At 48.4% G+C, this 18407-nt stretch overlaps 1 protein-coding gene across 2 annotated transcripts in view; it reads right to left on the reverse strand.

Annotated features, from left to right (window-relative positions):
• Positions 1–18407, reverse strand: part of adgra1b (adhesion G protein-coupled receptor A1b) — a 111774-nt gene that overhangs the window by 84241 nt on the left and 9126 nt on the right. For both annotated transcript variants that reach the window (XM_084470534.1, XM_084470533.1), the window contains 6 exons: positions 16532–16745; positions 8843–9007; positions 6479–6740; positions 5696–5845; positions 2639–2800; positions 1892–2188 (listed from right to left, as the gene is read on the reverse strand). In XM_084470534.1, the coding sequence (XP_084326660.1) occupies positions 1892–2188; positions 2639–2800; positions 5696–5845; positions 6479–6740; positions 8843–9007; positions 16532–16745 (1250 nt within the window). The remainder of the gene's footprint in view (positions 1–1891; positions 2189–2638; positions 2801–5695; positions 5846–6478; positions 6741–8842; positions 9008–16531; positions 16746–18407) is intronic.

Here is an 18407-nt window from a genome sequence, read left to right on the forward strand (position 1 = left end):
GGTTCGATGCTACAGCACCACTACTTTTCACAATTAATATGTGAAATGGGAAATATTATGACACATTTATAGAATATATTCCATTTCGACACTGATTATATTGCAACAATAGGCTGAATGTATTTCAGAAATGACCAGCTTACAATTCTGTTAAGGTAATGGCTTTTTATATAAAGTGATGGCCTTGAGACGAAAAATACCAAAAAACGAATCACTTGACCACATTACGACCATTTCAAGTGGTACACGACTCGTACGACTTTCTTCCATCGCTGCGTGTACCTTGGAGTCATGTCACATGATGTTTCTAACATAGGCGCCCGCTCATGGTCCGCGCCTGTGGCCTGAACAGCCATTAACGCCATTAACTCACTCTGGCCTCACGCCACTCTGCCCACACTAAGACACCACGTACAGTTAGATGAGAGCAAACTGTTCCAGGCGCCAATAATATTGTCAGAGACTTGCTAGGTGAGAATGCCGCTGGCAAAGTCAACACTGTAGCACTGTCTACTACTTTCTTCTGAGACAATATTTTGATATTCCACACTGCCATGAACGTATCCGGTCCCCATTTAGAGCTAAATGACAGACAGTGGAAATTGAAATTCTTCAGCTGGATATCTTTAGCATGTATGTTCAATTGGTGCACAGCGGCTTGTTTACATCCCATTTCTGTTATGAGGTAATACTATCTTGACAAACGCTTGGAGGGAGGTTATAAGGGCTTACCTCATAGTGTGGGGTTTGTGTTCGGACGGGGCAGAGAAATATGCCCAGCCAGACCATGGAGAACAAGCTAGTACAGCAGAAATTACCAAACGCAGAATAGCTAGCTTCATGCTGTGTATGCAGGATAAATAAGAGTCATGAATTTCACCCCACAAACACACAAATAGTTCAATAAAACAATATTGAACTCGTCATTCAGAACATGGAAATTAATAATAGAGACAATTACTATTAGATTAGATTAGAAATAATCACCGGGGGAACATAAATGACATTGCATGACAAGATAACTATTAAAAAGCTGTTGATTTAGATAACTAAGAATGTGAAAACAAATAAGGATAATGAAATAAAGAAATCCTAATAATAACAGGAGTTAATAACTTATGTTGTCTTTGTGATATTCTCTCCTGTAACGTTAATTAGTATAAGAAACGTAGCAATAGGAGGGCCACAGCTGGAGTCTATCAGCAGAGACAGAATCCAGCTGTGGAAGCGCACTCTGAGGCTGACAACCTGAACAGCTATACTGCTATACCGAGCAGTGTTGTTCTGACTTACTAGTGGTCATTATGTTTGTTGTGTATGCCGTGAACGCTGCATTAGGGTGGCATTTACAACAGGGCCTTAATAACGGCCGACTACTATTTCACAGCCAGAGTCGTGAACCTGGTCTGCCTGAGGGGGGGGTCACCACCATGCTGCCAATCTGAAGCCATGGGATATGGCATTATTGAGAGCATCCTGAATCCCCTTGAATCCCCTCTGTCAATTCTCTATGACAGGAAACATCGTCTGAAACCAAGATCGTCTAAGGTAATGATATCTCACAACCTGAGATAAAGCATTGTGTCTCTCCCAGTTCCTTCCCAGTCTACCATATGACGTTAAGATGCCCTACTGGATTTTTGGCAGAGAAAGGGGCTGTCTCTACATAGACGCTCACCAGGCCCATTATATACTGGACATTATTAACTATTAATTATTATTAATATGCACTTGTATGATGCTTCGTTTGTCGTCCGTCCTTCTACACTGCTATGCTTTCAACATGAATGAAATTCCCGATTAGAATGTTCAAAGTCGATAAAACCCCAAAAGACAAGACAGGCAGGTCCTCTGGAGGTTCTCTAGACAGGCCCCGCCCCTCTCCACGTACCTTGCCCAGCTGATTGGCCGGCGGGAGCAGACTGCTGCCGTTGAGGACGTGGCATTGGATGCTGAGCAGCGAGCCAGCCGCCTCCTCGAGGTCCGGGTCTCTGTCGCCCACGTCCTGCTGGGCGTGCTGGGGGCGGCGGTTGCCATGGGGGCGGGGGGCGTGGGGGGAGGAGGAGGAGGAGGAGGAGGAGGAGGAGGAGGAGGGGGGGGAGACGGCCTGCTGGATCACCACGCAGGACAGTCCCGGGGAGGAGGCTGGACGCACGCTGATGGCCTCCAGGGCGATGTTCGCAGACACCTTGGTGGAGAGAGTAAGGAATAAATTAAGGAAGGAATGTTTTATAAATAAAGAATGAGGCAGGGACAGCAGGAAGGGGCGGAGCCAGAGACACAACACATTTTATGTCAATATCATTGAGTTGGATGGCTTTCATCCAATGAGAGCGTAGACAGGAAAGACAAAGATGTAAATCAAACAAACAGGGAAAGCTGCAATAGGAAATGTACCAGCGGCAAATTAGAACCTGATTAACCTACATGATAATAACAAAGGAACTGGGTATGAGCAGCTGTGGGAGTCCAGCATGTGTGTGTGTGTGTGTGTGTGTGTCTGTGCATGTGTGTCTGTGCATGTGCATGTGCATGCACATGTGTCTGTGCATGTGCGTGTGTGTCTGTGCATGCGTGCGTATGTGTGTGTGTGTGTGTGTGCATGCATGCGCGTGCGTGCGTGCGTGCGCGCGTGCACCTTGGATATGACCAGGTGGTCCGTGGTCAGAGCCATGTCGGCGATGCGCTCCACACACTGGACGATGCGGGTGCAGGCGCGCGCCTCGTTCTGCGCCATCCACAGCACGTGCTCCTCCACCAGCATCATGTTGCTGGCGATGTCCCACACGTAGCCCCCCAGCTGTGGAGCCCCCGCCACCACCTCGTTATTGCCCCTTTCATATATATATATACAGTATATACTGCACACACACACACACACACACACACACACACACACACACACACACACACACACACACACACACACACACACACACACACACACACACACACACACACACACACACACAGTATATATGGGGTCGGCTTAGCTCAGGAGGTAGAGCAGGTTGACTTGTCCCTGAGCAAGACACTTAACCCTAACTGCTCCTGATGAGCTGGCTGTCGCCTTGCATGGTTGACTCCGTCGTCGGTGTGTATGAACCGTTGTGTCGCTTTGGATAAAAGCATCTGCAAAAATGCCCTGAATGTAAAAATGTAGATGTAAAATATATGTATATATATATAGTATAAACTGTATACACACACACACACACACACACACACACACTTATATATATATACTATATATACAGTATATACGTATATATACAGTATATATATATATATATCATATATAATATATAAAATATATATTGTAGTAGTATAACGACTACGGATGCCCTTAGCATTTTATTGCTAACATGCGCACACACAACCACATACACACAAACGCACACAGGCAAACAGCAGCCATCCACACTCAGACTCATCATTACATCAATCACTTCCACAACAATAGACACGTTTATAATATAATCTCCAGTCCAAAGTATGAGGGCGGAAAAAAAGTGTCTTCATTCATTACGGGCAGATTTAATTTCGATTAGCCCCACCGTTGGGACATAATCACTTCCTTGGGATGACAGTTAGCTATTTACACCTCCTTTCTTTCTCCCCCCTTTTTAATTTCCAGTTGCTTCATCATACGGGTCCTCTGTGGCTGAGCGAGGGTGGTCATGGTGGGAAGATGCAAGCTGCTGTGAATATCCAAGAAATACCCTGCTATGGCGGCGTGTGTGAACGAGCACAGACACACACACACACACACACACACACTATGGGGTGAAATCGAAGTCAAAACACTTGGAAAGATGCGCAGCAACGTGTGTGTGCACGCATGGGTACTTTGTTATGCATGCGTGTGTGCGTGCGTTGCTACGCACAGATTGTATTTCACACGTAACAAGAAGCTGCGTACGTATGAAGCAGCGTGCGCACGTCTGTCTGTCACTGTTTGACAAATATTGTTACGCGTTCACGTGTAGTGTAGTTGGCCTTTTCATTTTAGTCAACCAGGGGATGGATGGAAATGGAACACAGAACAACTACACTACACGTTCATGTAACGCGTAGTGTGCGCACCGTGCAGATCAACTTCCGGCCGAGCAGCATCAGAATCTGCGACCGCACGTGTGTGTGAACGCGTAACAACATTTGTCAAACAGTGACAGGCAGACGTGCGCATGCTGCTTCATACGTAGGCAGCTTCTTGTTACGCGTGACAGAGTTTGCGCATGTCGTTTCCGCGTACGTGTGAGCGCCTGACAAAAATGTTCAATTATCTTCATGCAAGCATTAATGCGTGCGTTCGCTAAAAAACGCATGAATGTTACACATAGTCACTACGCGTAGTGTGATTACCGGCGTGCAGCAGTCATCACGCATAAACGGGGGACTATTATAAGTCAATGAGGAAAGTACATTACACGTCAGGCGCTGTCTGCTGCACAGGCGTCAAAGCACGCGGGTGTGACACGTTCAGTTGATATGTGCGCACGTAATATGACACGATCCTGCCGGCATAGACACACACACACACACACACACACACCAGCTAGCCGGAGCTATCGGCTTAACCGTTCATCGCGGGAAGATGCTGGATTATCTGTGGCCGCGCGCGACCTGACCTTTTAAACATGACGTGAGGCCCCCGGTAACCTGATAACCCCTCTCCCAGCCACAGGGAAAGAAAAGAGGAAGGGAGTGATTTGGGGGGGTTTAAATAGAGCGCTCTTTGAAGAAGTACGCACATGTGTCATCTTCAGGGCCGGGATTGCCATTCAGCTCGGAGAGCTGCACAGCAGCGAAAGGAAAGAGGTAAAACGTTAAGCTGTCTGCAATCGATTGAGGGGCTTTGAGCGAGAACGCGTTGCGTCGCTGTCGTTCTGCCTGTGTCTTCTTGTAAAGCCTCTCTCCCTCTCTCTATCTCTCTACACGTCTCTCTGTCTCTCTCTGCACACGTCTCTCTCCCTCTCTGTCTGCAAGTCTCCTTCTGTCAACATGCACTTGTCTCTCTCTTTCTCTCCCTTTGTCTCACTCTTTCCATCTGTCTTTGTCTCTTTCTCTCAGCATGCCTGTCTCTCTCTCCCTCTATCCATCTGTCTTTGTCTCTCTTTCTCTAAGCATGTCTGTCTCTCTTACCCTCTGTCTCACTCCATCCATCTGTCTTTATGTCTCTTTCTCTCAGCATGTCTGTCTCTCTCTCTCCCTCCCTCTCACACTTTCCTCTGCTTTGTTATGTCTCTTTTTCTCTCAGCATGTCTGTCTCTCTCGCTCTGCATGACCACCTATCTCTCTCTCTTCTTTCCCTTTCACCGCATCAAATTTAATTGGTGGAAAAAATCCCTTGATTCTTCCGTCCCACGCAGCATCTACTCAACAGATTTTCACTACTGTAACAGGAGCCGTAGCAGCCCACCTTTGGCAGAATTCGGAATTAAACGTGCACATCGGAAATGTCAGCGCAAATGAAAAAGGAACGTGGTTGCCCTTTAAATCCTATTAGCTCAGATTACAGTTTAATTCATAAAAGCACAACTGTGCATGTTTCTAGAGTAGGCTGCCTATCACGATGACTAAAACTCCGTTACACACCACAGAGTGTGTGTGTGTGTTGTTGCACCACGTCTAAATCCGTTTTCACTTTTGTGAAGGACTTCTGTGCGAGTGTGAGCGTTGTGTGTGTTCCTACATCGCTGCGCTTCTCGGCCAGCCGGGTGAGCCTCTCCACCAGGTGCGTGACGAAGATGACGTCCATTACGTCGGTGAACAGCGCCGCCCTGCTGGTGAACGCGACCAACTGCTGCCCCAAGGGGCTTGCGTTGCTGGCGTTGATGGTCATCTTGGCAAAACAAGAAGAGAGAAAAATACACTTTTTTTGTATATTTTTTTTTGCTTTGTTATCTTAGTCTTTTGAAGCTTTAATGTATGTATTTTGAAGGTGACTACGTTTAAAGCGAATTCTGCTTCTGAAAAGAGCCCCACACCTTATTAAACAGTAATTATTCATGTTGGTGCTTATTGGCAAGGGCTCGGGCTACAATACGGAAATAATTATTGTGTTTCATCCTGTGATTAAAACATCTGTTAGGAAATAGAGGCACATACTGAATAAGAATGAGATTCATTTGTATTACAATAAGCAGAAACAATGTGTGTAGTGTGTGTGCAATGGGTCTGTGGGGAACGCTGAATGACGAATACAAAAGTGCATAAGCTAATACAACATGGAAACCAAACCCATTAACATATGAGTATAGATTACCGGACCTAAATGATAACTTTGTTAAGTTGTCAGGCGAGTTAATAGTAGTTAATAGTAACACAAAACACAGGACAAAGTATATAGGTTCAAACTCGCTGTGAGTTGTGTTTTGTAACAAGACAGCGGTGTCAATAGCGCACTCCTCCCCCAAATCACTGCCTGATTTGGGGAGGTTGGTCGGGTGGGGCCGTGGTCGAGGGTCCCTCCTACCTGGGTGATCTCGTGCAGCACGCGGGTCAGCTCGCTGGCGTAGGGGCACTGGGTGTAGTCCTCCTCGGCCCAGCGGCCCGCCCGGTCGCACCGCCGCCACGCCTTCTTCTCTGGCCGGGGGACCGCCTGCTGAGGATGAGGACGGTGCTGACGGTGAGGGTTGTGACGGGCGGGGGTGTGACCCCACGGGTGAGGCGCCGAGCCAAACGTAGAAGGGGCGCAGGGCAGGAAGGCCAGGATGCCGGCCAGGGTCTTGGGCCACCTGAGAGAACAACGTGACAACTTGCATTTCCTTCAAAATACAATTTCGGCTTTTGGTATTTCTATTTTTTTAACCTTCTGGTTAAATCGCTTCTTGGTTTCAGGGAAACGTCATCTCCGGAACTGGGTGCTTTGAATGTGCACATATTGGCAGAGAGGACTCGTTCTCCTTGTCGTTTTCAATAGTGTTGTTCTTCTCCTCATGTTTCTATTATTTTTTCTCGCCCTGGGAAGTGTTGACCGACGAAAACAGCTCCCATGAAGTAAGAGATCAGCAGATGTGTTTCGTAAGGTTAGATATAGTCGATAACACTCATTACCCCCTCCCAGCAAGTTTCAGGGTGGAGGTTAAACATTTAGCAAAGTCAAAAATCAATCAATATGGCTTTTACTTTATTGTTACTTTCTAAACGGAAGGTGACTTTATTTAAAAATGGAACGTTAACAGCTCAAAAGCTGTTTTGACAGCCATTCTAACACACACACACACACACACACACACACACACACACACACACACACACACACACACACACACACACACACACACACACACACACACACACACACACACACACACAGAAATCTGTCCCCTCTCTCTCTACAAAAAAGACAGAGAATGGTTCTAATTTTCCAGCCCATTACGCCCAGAGCAACCACAGTCCCTCCCGTCTCTGGGCTCTGGAAGTGGGCCACATTCAGAGTACAGTGGGCTCCAACATGCACAGGACAGCAAGCACGTGCTGCCGGGCTTAAGCTGTAACCCCCGTATTAAATCTCCTCCACCCACCGCGGCAGCACAGCACAGCACACCGGGGTAGTGGAGGAGAGACAGAGGGAAAGAGGGAGAGAGAGAAGGACACACAGATGGGGAAGGAGAGGGAGAATGAGAGAGACGGAGGAAGAAAGAGACAGACAGACTCTCACAGGAAGTAGGGAGCAGGGATGGCATGACAATCAACTACATGCTTGAATCAACACACCATCTGCTGCGATTGATAAACTTGCGCCCTCGTACATCCATCAATAAAAGCTTAAAGCGTGACAAATTCTCGCAGCTTGAATAAAATATCTCAATATTCTCCCGCAGCAATATATAATGTATAAATTGGGGCGGTTTCTAGCGCGTCGTTGTAACGGTGTCATCTTGAATAGCACTGTGCACGACGATGGGAATCCTTCATTAATTATTGTTCCAGTTGGGGACCGATGGAAGGCTCCCATCTCGTGGCATAGCTAGGATGCGCTGCCCGCAGCAAATAAAAAGTATTAGCCTAGCATGAATTAACCAATAAAATAGAGCGAGTATCCCAGCAGGAGTGTATCAGATTGACAGCAGACATGCGGGATCCACCTAGATAGCAAAAGCAGTGCAGAGAGCTGCCCTGTTTAGCGCCGTAAAACTAGCCTGTTCAACCTAGCAAGGCTACCCTGTTTAGCAGCATGGGGGTGGCCTGTTTAGCACAGCAGAGATGGCCTGGTTTACAGCACACAGCTAATCTGTTGCACAGTGGAAGGCTAGCTAGAGTGCGGAGAAGGTGGGTGGTGATGGTGTTAATTGCACATGTCATGCAAAGAACTTCCAAGCACATGACAATAGAATGAGTCTTCTTTTTATTTTTTACTACCAGGCAGACTGCACTGCCCACGACAGTATTCTTTGCCCGTCATCTGTCATCTTTCATCGCCATAGTAACAAAATCACCTGATGGAAGAATGCTGGGGATCCAGTGGCTGAGCTGTCGGGCTGTGTTGTCGTTTCTGACACATTCATTCTTTCACTTAGTGTACGATCCACCATATGTCTGATCTTCTCATCGCAGCTCATCCCATGGCTAGTGGACATGCCTGTCGCATGCTTGAATTGCCTCATTGTTTTAAGGGTTCCCTTTTTTTTTTTTCATTGGGACACCAGGTATGGGCATTGATGTGTGCACAATAAGAGAAAACCATAATTGCTTTTTTGTTGTTGTTGTCGTCGTGGTCATTGCTGTTGTAATATTTTTCCAATAACCAATTTACAATTATTGTTCTGCACAAAATAATGAATAGCCTGGACATGACATCCATGACACCCCGCCCCCTCATCTGGGCTCCACTGACCTGAAATCCCCCTTGTTGTTGCTCACTCTGTCGGCTGCGCAATACGTGGCTGACGTCTCCACGACGACAATTTCCATCTGACGGGACCTGTTGCCACGGGAACTGATCACCTGGCACTCCCAGACGCCAGCTACGCCCACGTCAATGTTGGACAGGAAGATCTCACTGGTCAGGGGGGAGACAGAGGGGGGAGACAAACTGTAAACACGGAAAATGGTGCGTGCGTGTGTGCGTGCATGAGCATGTGCGTGTGTCTGTGTGTGCGTGTGTGTGTATGTGTTCGCGTGCGGGTGTGTGTGCGTGTGTGAGTGTAAACGCACACGTGTGGGTGAAGAACAAATGGGCAATTCATCCTCGGACCCAATTCATCATCTAGGGCATGTAAATATGTGACGGAGCTTAAAATAATACTGTTCACTCAGGACTATCATTGCAGGCTTGAGTCTGCTTTGTCAGGCCACACTTCTGCCTCGATGGAAATTAACTGATTCAACTGATGAACATTGAAGACAGGCAAAGACTCACTCACGTTCCTTACCAAACAGGCTAATATCAAGGATTAGGCATATTATGTAAAAAATAAAACATAGTGAACAGGGATTGCTTAGCAACAAGACAATATCACCATGGAGATGTGCACTACATGGCAAAAATGCAGTTGTTTTATCTACCAATACATCACAATTGCAGTCAAAATATGTGCAATATTGTTGGTAGTTCTACTTAGCGCACCTCAGCAGACATTTAAGAGAATGTTTTAGAAGGGGAGACAATGAAAGAAAAGTAATTGTACACTAGTTTTAACATTTTCATATGAAGGCCGAAACTGGTTGGCATTCAATGGTAGAATGAGCCTCTGTCCTCTATCAACTTCATTAGAAATAGCTTATAGCAAAATCATCTGCAGATATTTTCTCAATAACATGGTCTCCATGGAAGCCAGTTCAGCTTCAGGTCAGTTAGAAAACATTTGGAAACACTCCAAAAGCCTCCTTTGAAAACTATTTTACTGTACATTTTCTATTCTATGTTCCCCAGCTATGAAATGTGACAAAGAAAACTTATCTCCAAGAACCGCCTGAGATATTTGACCGAAAAATATAACTCTCTCTCTCTCTCTCTGCCTACTGCTGTGAAAAACACTTGCAATAAGTGAGCGTCTTATATAATGTAAAACAGAGAACAATGTTAAAAAACGAAGAACACTTTACTTTTTTTTCCATTCATGCCCACTAATATCTTGACTGAATTATCAGCAAGTTAACATCAAGCGCCGTTTGTGTAGCATGAAACAAATTATAAAAAGATACACTTTAACGTATTACGTAATCTCCTGAGAAAACGGGGCCACAGCCAAACCAGTGTTATCCACCTCGTGTTTTGACATCGGAATAAAACTGAACCTCAATTCATTTTTCTTTCTCAGCAAAAGGCCTGCATGTGAACGCACAGATCGAGGTACTCTGGGTCTCGGGGCCCTCGTGCTTTACATAGAGAACATTTGCATTACGGCCTTGGCGTTGGAACATTTACTTCAAGCCAATCCCTCAGGGCAGTTTACCGCCGTGTTGAAAAAACTCTGTCATTGTTCTGACAGGAGACTCTCGGATTTTGTGGGATATTAAGCATCAGCAACGACAACAGACAAATACCAAATATAGAACGCACACACGCGCACACACACACACACACACACACACACACACACACACACACACAGAAGAAGAATCACGCTTTGTTGGCCTGCGCTGCTGAATAATGCTTGGGAAATGAGTCACCCTCGGGCGTCATTGTGAGAAGGATTTTTCTTATTTCTGCCCCTCCCTGTGGTCAGTACAGCCCCGTGTCAACAGGGATGATTAAACCTCCTTCACTGAGGTATGTCCAGGATGAGGCCGTTGTCAAGGTGACTGGACGTGTCGTCGAGAGGGTTAAATGCGGTGGCCTGGCTGGCACGTTTCAGTGTCGTAGTTTCCTTCACTGACGACTTAAAATATAAAAAAAAATGCTTTAATATCTTTCTCCCAACCATTCGTTGTTTTTTTTACACCGATTTTCTCACAAATACTTCTTGGAAACACAGCATCATACGAGCCCTTTTCAGTTCGACCTCCAGATCCACCTCCTCTCTAGCTCGCGTTCCCCTCGCGTTCCCTGAGTCTCTCTCTTTGTTTCACTCTCTCTCGCCCCTTTCTCCTCCCTCTCCGACGGCAGATCTCCTTCCAAGGAACACAAACCACAGAGTAGAGGTTTAATCCTCTGGTTGGGCCCTAAATAGAAACTTCCTCCGCGCCGTCCAAGTATCAGCACCAGCGTGTGGAACATAACCGCAGTCGTCCTAGAATTAAACTGAAATAACTCACAGGTAGCGAACAGAAGGACAGACAGACAGAAAACGGTCCCTCGTGGCGAAACCGGTCACAACGGGGACGGTGACTCTCTCTTTCTGTGTGAACAGGGGCCAGCCGTCTAAAGGCTGGCCCCCTCACCTCCTACGCTCTTCATCCTCCCCCCCCCCCCCCTCATCCCAGCCTTACAATGGGGAAAACAATCAACAACAAAGAGGTGACCGAGGCTGAATAGAGAGAGCAGCAGCAGGTGCCCCCTACCCCGCCCCCCCCCCCCGCCTCTCTCTCCCTCCCGGTGAAATCCCAAACCCAGACAAAACAAGGGGAAGAGGTCCAGACCCTTGATCAACAACAAGTATTATTAGCAGTGTTATTATTATTATTATGGGTATTTGCTTTCTGTGTGCAGTAGTTATTGGCCTTGCCCCGAATGAAACAAGCGTTCAGAGACAGAGACAAAGAGAGGGACGGAGAGACACAGAGAGAGAGAGAGAGAGAGACAGATAATCAGTGTGAGAGAGAGAGGGAATCAGGAAGAGTAAGAGAGTGAGATAAAGAGAGTGTCTGAGAGAGAGAGTCCAACTGTTGGAGTCAAAGAGAGAGAGAGAATCAAAGAGAGAGAGAGAGAGGGTCAGAAGGGAGCGCGAGACATCCGCACCCAGCCGGCGTGGAGGTAGGAGCTGACCTACATCCTCTCCACCAACACTGAGCCATTGTGGAGGGCTTCCCGGAGGACCTATTAGGAACATTCACGCTCGCTCGGTATTTAACAATTTGTTTTGCATAATGCTGCTTACGAGACGGTGGACGTCTGCTCCGTCCCGCTCCGTTTCCAACGGCCCGTAGATCGGGCTGTCTCCGCACATATACATAGACATATACACATGGGGAAAGGGTCTTTCTTAAAGCCACGTCATGTTTGGTTTGAAAAGCTCCCTGGACAGCCATTCATAGCTGAATATAACAAATAGGGCTTTGGAGGAAAAGGGTTATGGTGTTTATTTTTTTCATTTTTGGTAGCTCATGTCCCCATGGAAACAACAAAAGGAAGAATGTTTTCCTCCGGCTGTCATGTCATGTCCGGTGGATTCGGCGAGGATCACACACACACACACACACACACGTGCGCGCGCTCACAAAACCCTGCAAGCACGCACGCGCACACACACACACACACACACACACACACACACACACACACACACACACACACACACACACACACACACACACACACACACACACACACACACACACACACACACACACACACACACAGCCTTGTATTAAATCATGTGCAGTGACAACGGCAGAATTATTTTCGGATAGAAGGACACCTTTCCCCCGTACACACGTGCACACGAGCCAAGCAGTGTTCATATAAATAACCTTCTACCACGCCACTCTGTGTGATGAATTGATCCCGGGAAACACTGCAGGACGACCGCTCGCTCTGCTCCCCCGCCAAGACATTTAACATTAAATATTACTCAACCTGATCATCCCTCATTACATAAATAGCCATGTCTATATATATATATATATATATATATATATATATATATATATATATATATATATATTGTTCTCCACTCTCTCTTTTTCTGTGACTAGGTGAAAATACGGGGAAATAAGCTGATGAACTTGAAGGCAAAACCTGTGGACGTTATCGAATTGGGTCGCCATGGCAACAGATGCTGCCGGCAATCACGAGGGCCATCACTGACTGAATATTTCAGGCAGAAGTTACGCACCGTTGGAGAAAAAAAAAACGTGATGTATTAAAAACACTTTGATTTCATGTTGGAAATTGGACATAAGAAAAAGATCCCTTTGTGAGCTTTTTCCAAGAGATGGTAAGTAAACAGCATAACATTCTATATTGAACAATATTAATTTTCTTCACATCTAATATCGAACACACTAAATGCTTTAAAGCATCACTCTACCCAGTAGCCTGAGAGCAGGGAGATCTGAGGCGCATGAGAAGTGAAGGGGAAAACACACTACCCTGCGCTTCGCCACCGTATCCAAAGCGGGATCTTTCGTTTTGCCCAGGATTAGCCTGATTAAAAATGAAACGGATAACCAGAGATACCTCTTAGCACACTACTGGGCTCTCAAATGTTTGATTAATGAAACATGATCTAGCACTGGTCTGAGCCTTGCCTCTGGCCTTGCTAATGCTCAGAGTTTTGGCTTGTCTCCTGAACTCATTAAGAGTGTTTTGTGTGTGTGTGTGTGTGTGTGTGTGTGTGTGTGCGCGTGTGCGTGTGCGTGCGCGTGTGTGTGTGTGCGTGTGTGTGTGTGTGCGGGCGCGTGTGTCTGTGCGCATGTGTTTCTTCTGGCCCACACACTGCATTTCAATGGGGGTTCTGTCCACTTGCCTGCCTCCTCTCCGGGAGTGTCGCCTCGTTCCCGTGCCAACGGGAAACAGAGCGACAGCGCGGCGACGCGGGGAGCCACTGCAGCTCGGCGAATGTGAGTCAAGAATGTTCTGCGAATACCCACAGTCGTGCACGCGCATGCACGGACGCACGCACGCACGCTCGCACATACGGAAGCACACACTCGGAAACACACACGGAAGCGCACATGCACGCACGCACGCACGCGGCCACACACACACACACACACACACACACACACACACACACACACACACACACACACACACACACACACACACACACACACACACACACACACACACACACACAGTTTTTTTTTCGTGTGGGTCAGCTCACAGGCGCGAAACGCTTGTTAAAAACCACACACAAACACACACACAAAAAAATAAATAAATAAAAAAGGTATCTTCCACACGTCTCACCTTCAGAAGGGGGAGCTATAAGCGTTATCACCGAGCGCTCACGGCGCCCGGCGAGCGAACCCATTCAAACAGGGTGGGGGGGGGGAGGAGAGGGAGGCGGGGGGGGGGGGGGGAGGAGGAGGCTTCATGCCACCGGGCTAAATCCTGTTTATCTTTCCTCTCCGACAAGCCGTGAAAAAGGGGCGCCGCCGATTGGCTGCCGAGGACAAGCCTCGCAAGGTGAACGGGAATCCGCACACACTGCCGGTAACTATGCGCCGCTCGGCCCCCGCCAAAATACTTCCCAATGACGGGAGTCAGCCCCGCCTTCCGAGTCACTGCTGACGGCACCAGCCAGCCTCTCCAGGCCGCTGTGTCAAGTGCTATACGGGTACATGTGGGTGCTGGGGGGTACATGTGGGTGCTGGGGGGTACATGTGGGTGCTGGGGGGTACTAGTGATCCTGGGGGTACTATTGGTATTATGGGTACCGGTTGTAACTGGGGGTACTTGTTGGTAGTATTGGGTAGTAGGGGAATTAGAGGGTACTCTGTATACTAGAGGTTTCAGAGGTACTATGTGTACCACACATTAAGGCCACTAGGTGTGCTTTTAACACCAGGGGTATGAGGGTACTATGTGACCCAGACACTCTAGGAGCACTGGGTATACTTTGGGTACTAGGGGTATTCAGGGTATTAAGGGTACTATGTGTACCAGACCCACTCTGTGCCACTAGGTGCCCTGCCCTGTCAGTGAAGCCATTACCACGTCCTCCAGCCGCTCTCACAGGCTGATTAACAAACAGCCCACAGTAAATCCCAACGCAGTAAACAACAGCAAACATCGACACACATTGAAACCAATGGCCGGTTTTATCTGTGAAATGTGTGCGCCTGCTCGTTGTGTATGGTCGCGACGCTTGCCAAGTCAACCGCGATACGGGAGGCGTCGCCGGCCCTGTTGACACTGAGAGACATATTTCTGTCCCCACTCATCATCAATATTTATGTTTGCGAGGAAGACGAGGGAGCAGGCAGCAGCTAAACTAATCAACACCCATGCTCTCCTTCCTCCGGGCCCGTGCTGATGGGACTCCTGCATCTAATAATGACGTTGCATGCGCTCGCACGCACACACACACACACACACACAAGTACATGCGCACGCACACCCACAAATAAAATATACACACACATATAGACACAAATAAAGCACACAGGCGCATAAAAGCAAAAGTAAACACAGGCGCATAAAGCACAAATAAAACCGACACATAAACATAAAATAAATAAAAAGCACAAACATTAACGCAATCACAAATAAAACACACACATATGCACACAAATAAAACGCACGCACACACACACACACACGATAAATAAAACACACACATATGCACATAAACAAGTAAAACCCCCACACACATGCATGCACGCAAATACACTAGGCTACAGATACATAGACGGAGACAAACCTGCTCGCGCACACACACACACACACACACACACACACACACACACACACACACACACACACACACACACACACACACACACACACACACACACACACACACACACACACAGGAAGTGAGCACTGTGCTTTAGGCGTGCGAGCGGCTGTGGCGCCGGCGCCCACATTACGGTCGCAATTATGATTCAGCATCTGTTCCGCTTAGCGCAGGCAGGCCCCGCACAGCCAGCGGCCCCACACCGGGCACTAGGGGTCCACAGCCGGACCACCCTTGGGGGTGGGTGGGGGGGGGGGGGAGAGTGATGGGAGTAGGGGGGGGGGGGGGGGGTGCGGCGCACGAGATTACCCCAGGGGTGGTGGCGAGCTGCCAAGCCAATTCTGTCCTGTCCTTTCAGATCGGAATCAAGGGCGCCAATAACGCTAAGCTAAATCACACCAGACCCCTCCTGGAGACGGAGACGGACAGCTTGAGGAGGAGACCGAGGAGGGACGAGGAGGAGCAAGGAGGAGGAGGACGAGGGCGAGGAGGAGCAAGGAGGAGGAGGAAGGGGAAACAGGAAGAGGAGGAGGAGGAGGAGCAAGAGGAGGAGGAGCAAGGAGGACGAGGAAAAAGAAGAGGAGGAGGTAAAGGAAGAGGAGGACGAGGAAGAGGAGGAAAAGGAAGAGGAAGAGAAAGAGGGAGAGGGAGAGGAGCAGGGAGATCAGACAGCAAAGAGACATGATAAAATATGGATGAGTAATGAGAGAAAAACTGAGGGAAACCGGGAATGACAGAGCAAAAGAGAAAGAGAGAGAGAGAGAGGGATTGTTTTTGTGTGTGCGTGCGTGCGTCCGTGCGTACGTGCGTGTGCGTGTGCACGTGCGCGTGTGAACGTGATGCAGGGCCGCCGTGATCCATGTTAGCATAAAATGCACACCACACGTGCATTTCTTTACGTGTCCAAACACGCCGTTCACGGATGCGCGTTTACACGCATCAAAACCCATTGTGTGTATGCGTGTATTTATAGTTTCACACAGAACGTAGAACCACCTCCCCCTGCTCCCTTATACCTGGTGAGCAGGCAGCAGTCGTGCAGCAGTGTGTCCTCTAGGTAGATGGCGCGCTCCTCCTGCGTGGCCACGGCGCGCCCGTTGTGGCTCCAGTGCAGCTGGGCGGAGGGCTCCAGGTAGGAGGCGGTGCACTGCAGGGGCAGCCGGTCCCCCCGAAACACCAGCTGCCGCTGGGAGGGGATCAGCTGGAAGAGGGGCAGCTCCAGGGGCCCGTCTGGGGGGGGGCGGGGGGGAGGGAGAAGAGAGAGGGAGAGAGAGAGAGGAGAAGGGGTCAATATGAGAAGCACAAGGAGGAGGGGGATAGGGGGGGGGAATCATAAACATACAAGGGGGAAACTATTCCTGCAGAGGTGTTACAGGTGTGTTCAAGAAATAACACATTGTATGTGTTTGACTGCATCCAGTGTAGTGTGAACACATTCACACACACAATTCACTTACTATTTACACCTTTTACCAATGAGTCCCTTCTAGGGCCAAAATAACAACGGTTTCACCTATCTCATGGATCACCTTGCTATAGGATGCCTGCTGGTAGGATTCAGACATCTGGGAACAAACTCAGACCATTGCTCTGACTCGTCCAACCTCCTAGCCACTACATAACCTTGCCCTACACTATCCTTCTTTAAACCTGTGTTGCAGCATCAATACAGAAGTGTTGCACACTGCTATTTAGTCTGGAAAGCATGACAACCGATCACAGGTATTCACTGGAGGCCAATGTTAATGCCAGGTGTGACCACAATCCCTCCGCAGATCACAGGCCATTGATCCATTGAGAGAGAGACGGAGGGAGAGAAAGAGAGAGTGGATTACACATGCAATACCCCAGGGTGGATCTGGTCATAGTCACACCGAGGGTGTCTGGCTGTGAAGTGCGTCATAATCAGCACGTCACGCAGCAGCAATCACGATAGAGCCAGTGGTGTTGGCATGTTCAAACATAAAGACGGAGATCATAATCAGGCTCTTCACATGCATGTCCTTACATGCACACACACAATCAGAAACACAATCTCTTCCATACTCCATACAAGTGTATGGATCTTTACACTACACTAACCCATCCATCCATAAGTGGATAATTGTAGATGACACACGCACACACACACAAATAAGTGGATAGATACAACTACACACACATACACACACACACACCACACCACACCACACCACACCGCACCCACACACACACACACACACACACACACAACTTGGCAAACAAACAAGCACACAGACGTTCAAGGTCACACCGCCCTCCCTACTGTTCGCAGCATGTAGCTGCGGAGGCTGCTGCCTGTGAGATGAACAGCGGCGGATAAAGGAGAGTGTAGCCTTGGGCACTCCTCGACCCTATCCTTGACTCCTGGGGAACGTGTTCACAATGGGCCAGCGCCACCGCCGTCGCCGCCACTCTCTACAAGCAGCTAGCTGATAGGATTACCCAGCGCTCACCCAGGACCCAGACTACCTCCCTCCCCCTTGGCCGAGGCCTCCTCCTGCCCTAGACAACATCACATACAAATAAATCCACTGGCTGGTACAGCATGGAGGGGAATACACTGGCGGTGCACGGGTGGTGGGGGGAATTGGGGCTGGAGGTGGCAGTTGGTGGTGGTGTGGGAGGTGTAATGGGGGTTGTGTATGGGGCGGTAGTGGTAGTGGTGGTGTCAGAGGTGGACCTGGTGTGGGAGAGGTGGTAGTGGTGGTGTGAGAGGTGGACGTGGTGGTGTCAGAGGTGGACGTGGTGGTGTAAGAGGTGGTAGTGGTGGTGGTTCCAGGTGGAGTGTTTGAATAACAATTCGTAGTTCAATTCGATGTCATGGTACACTTGAGACACAAGCATCCTCGTTTGCAGTGTCCTCGTTTCCAG

The sequence above is a fragment of the Micromesistius poutassou genome, assembly GCF_964030765.1.
Source record: "Micromesistius poutassou genome assembly, chromosome: 7".
Taxonomy (NCBI): Eukaryota; Metazoa; Chordata; class Actinopteri; order Gadiformes; family Gadidae; genus Micromesistius; species Micromesistius poutassou.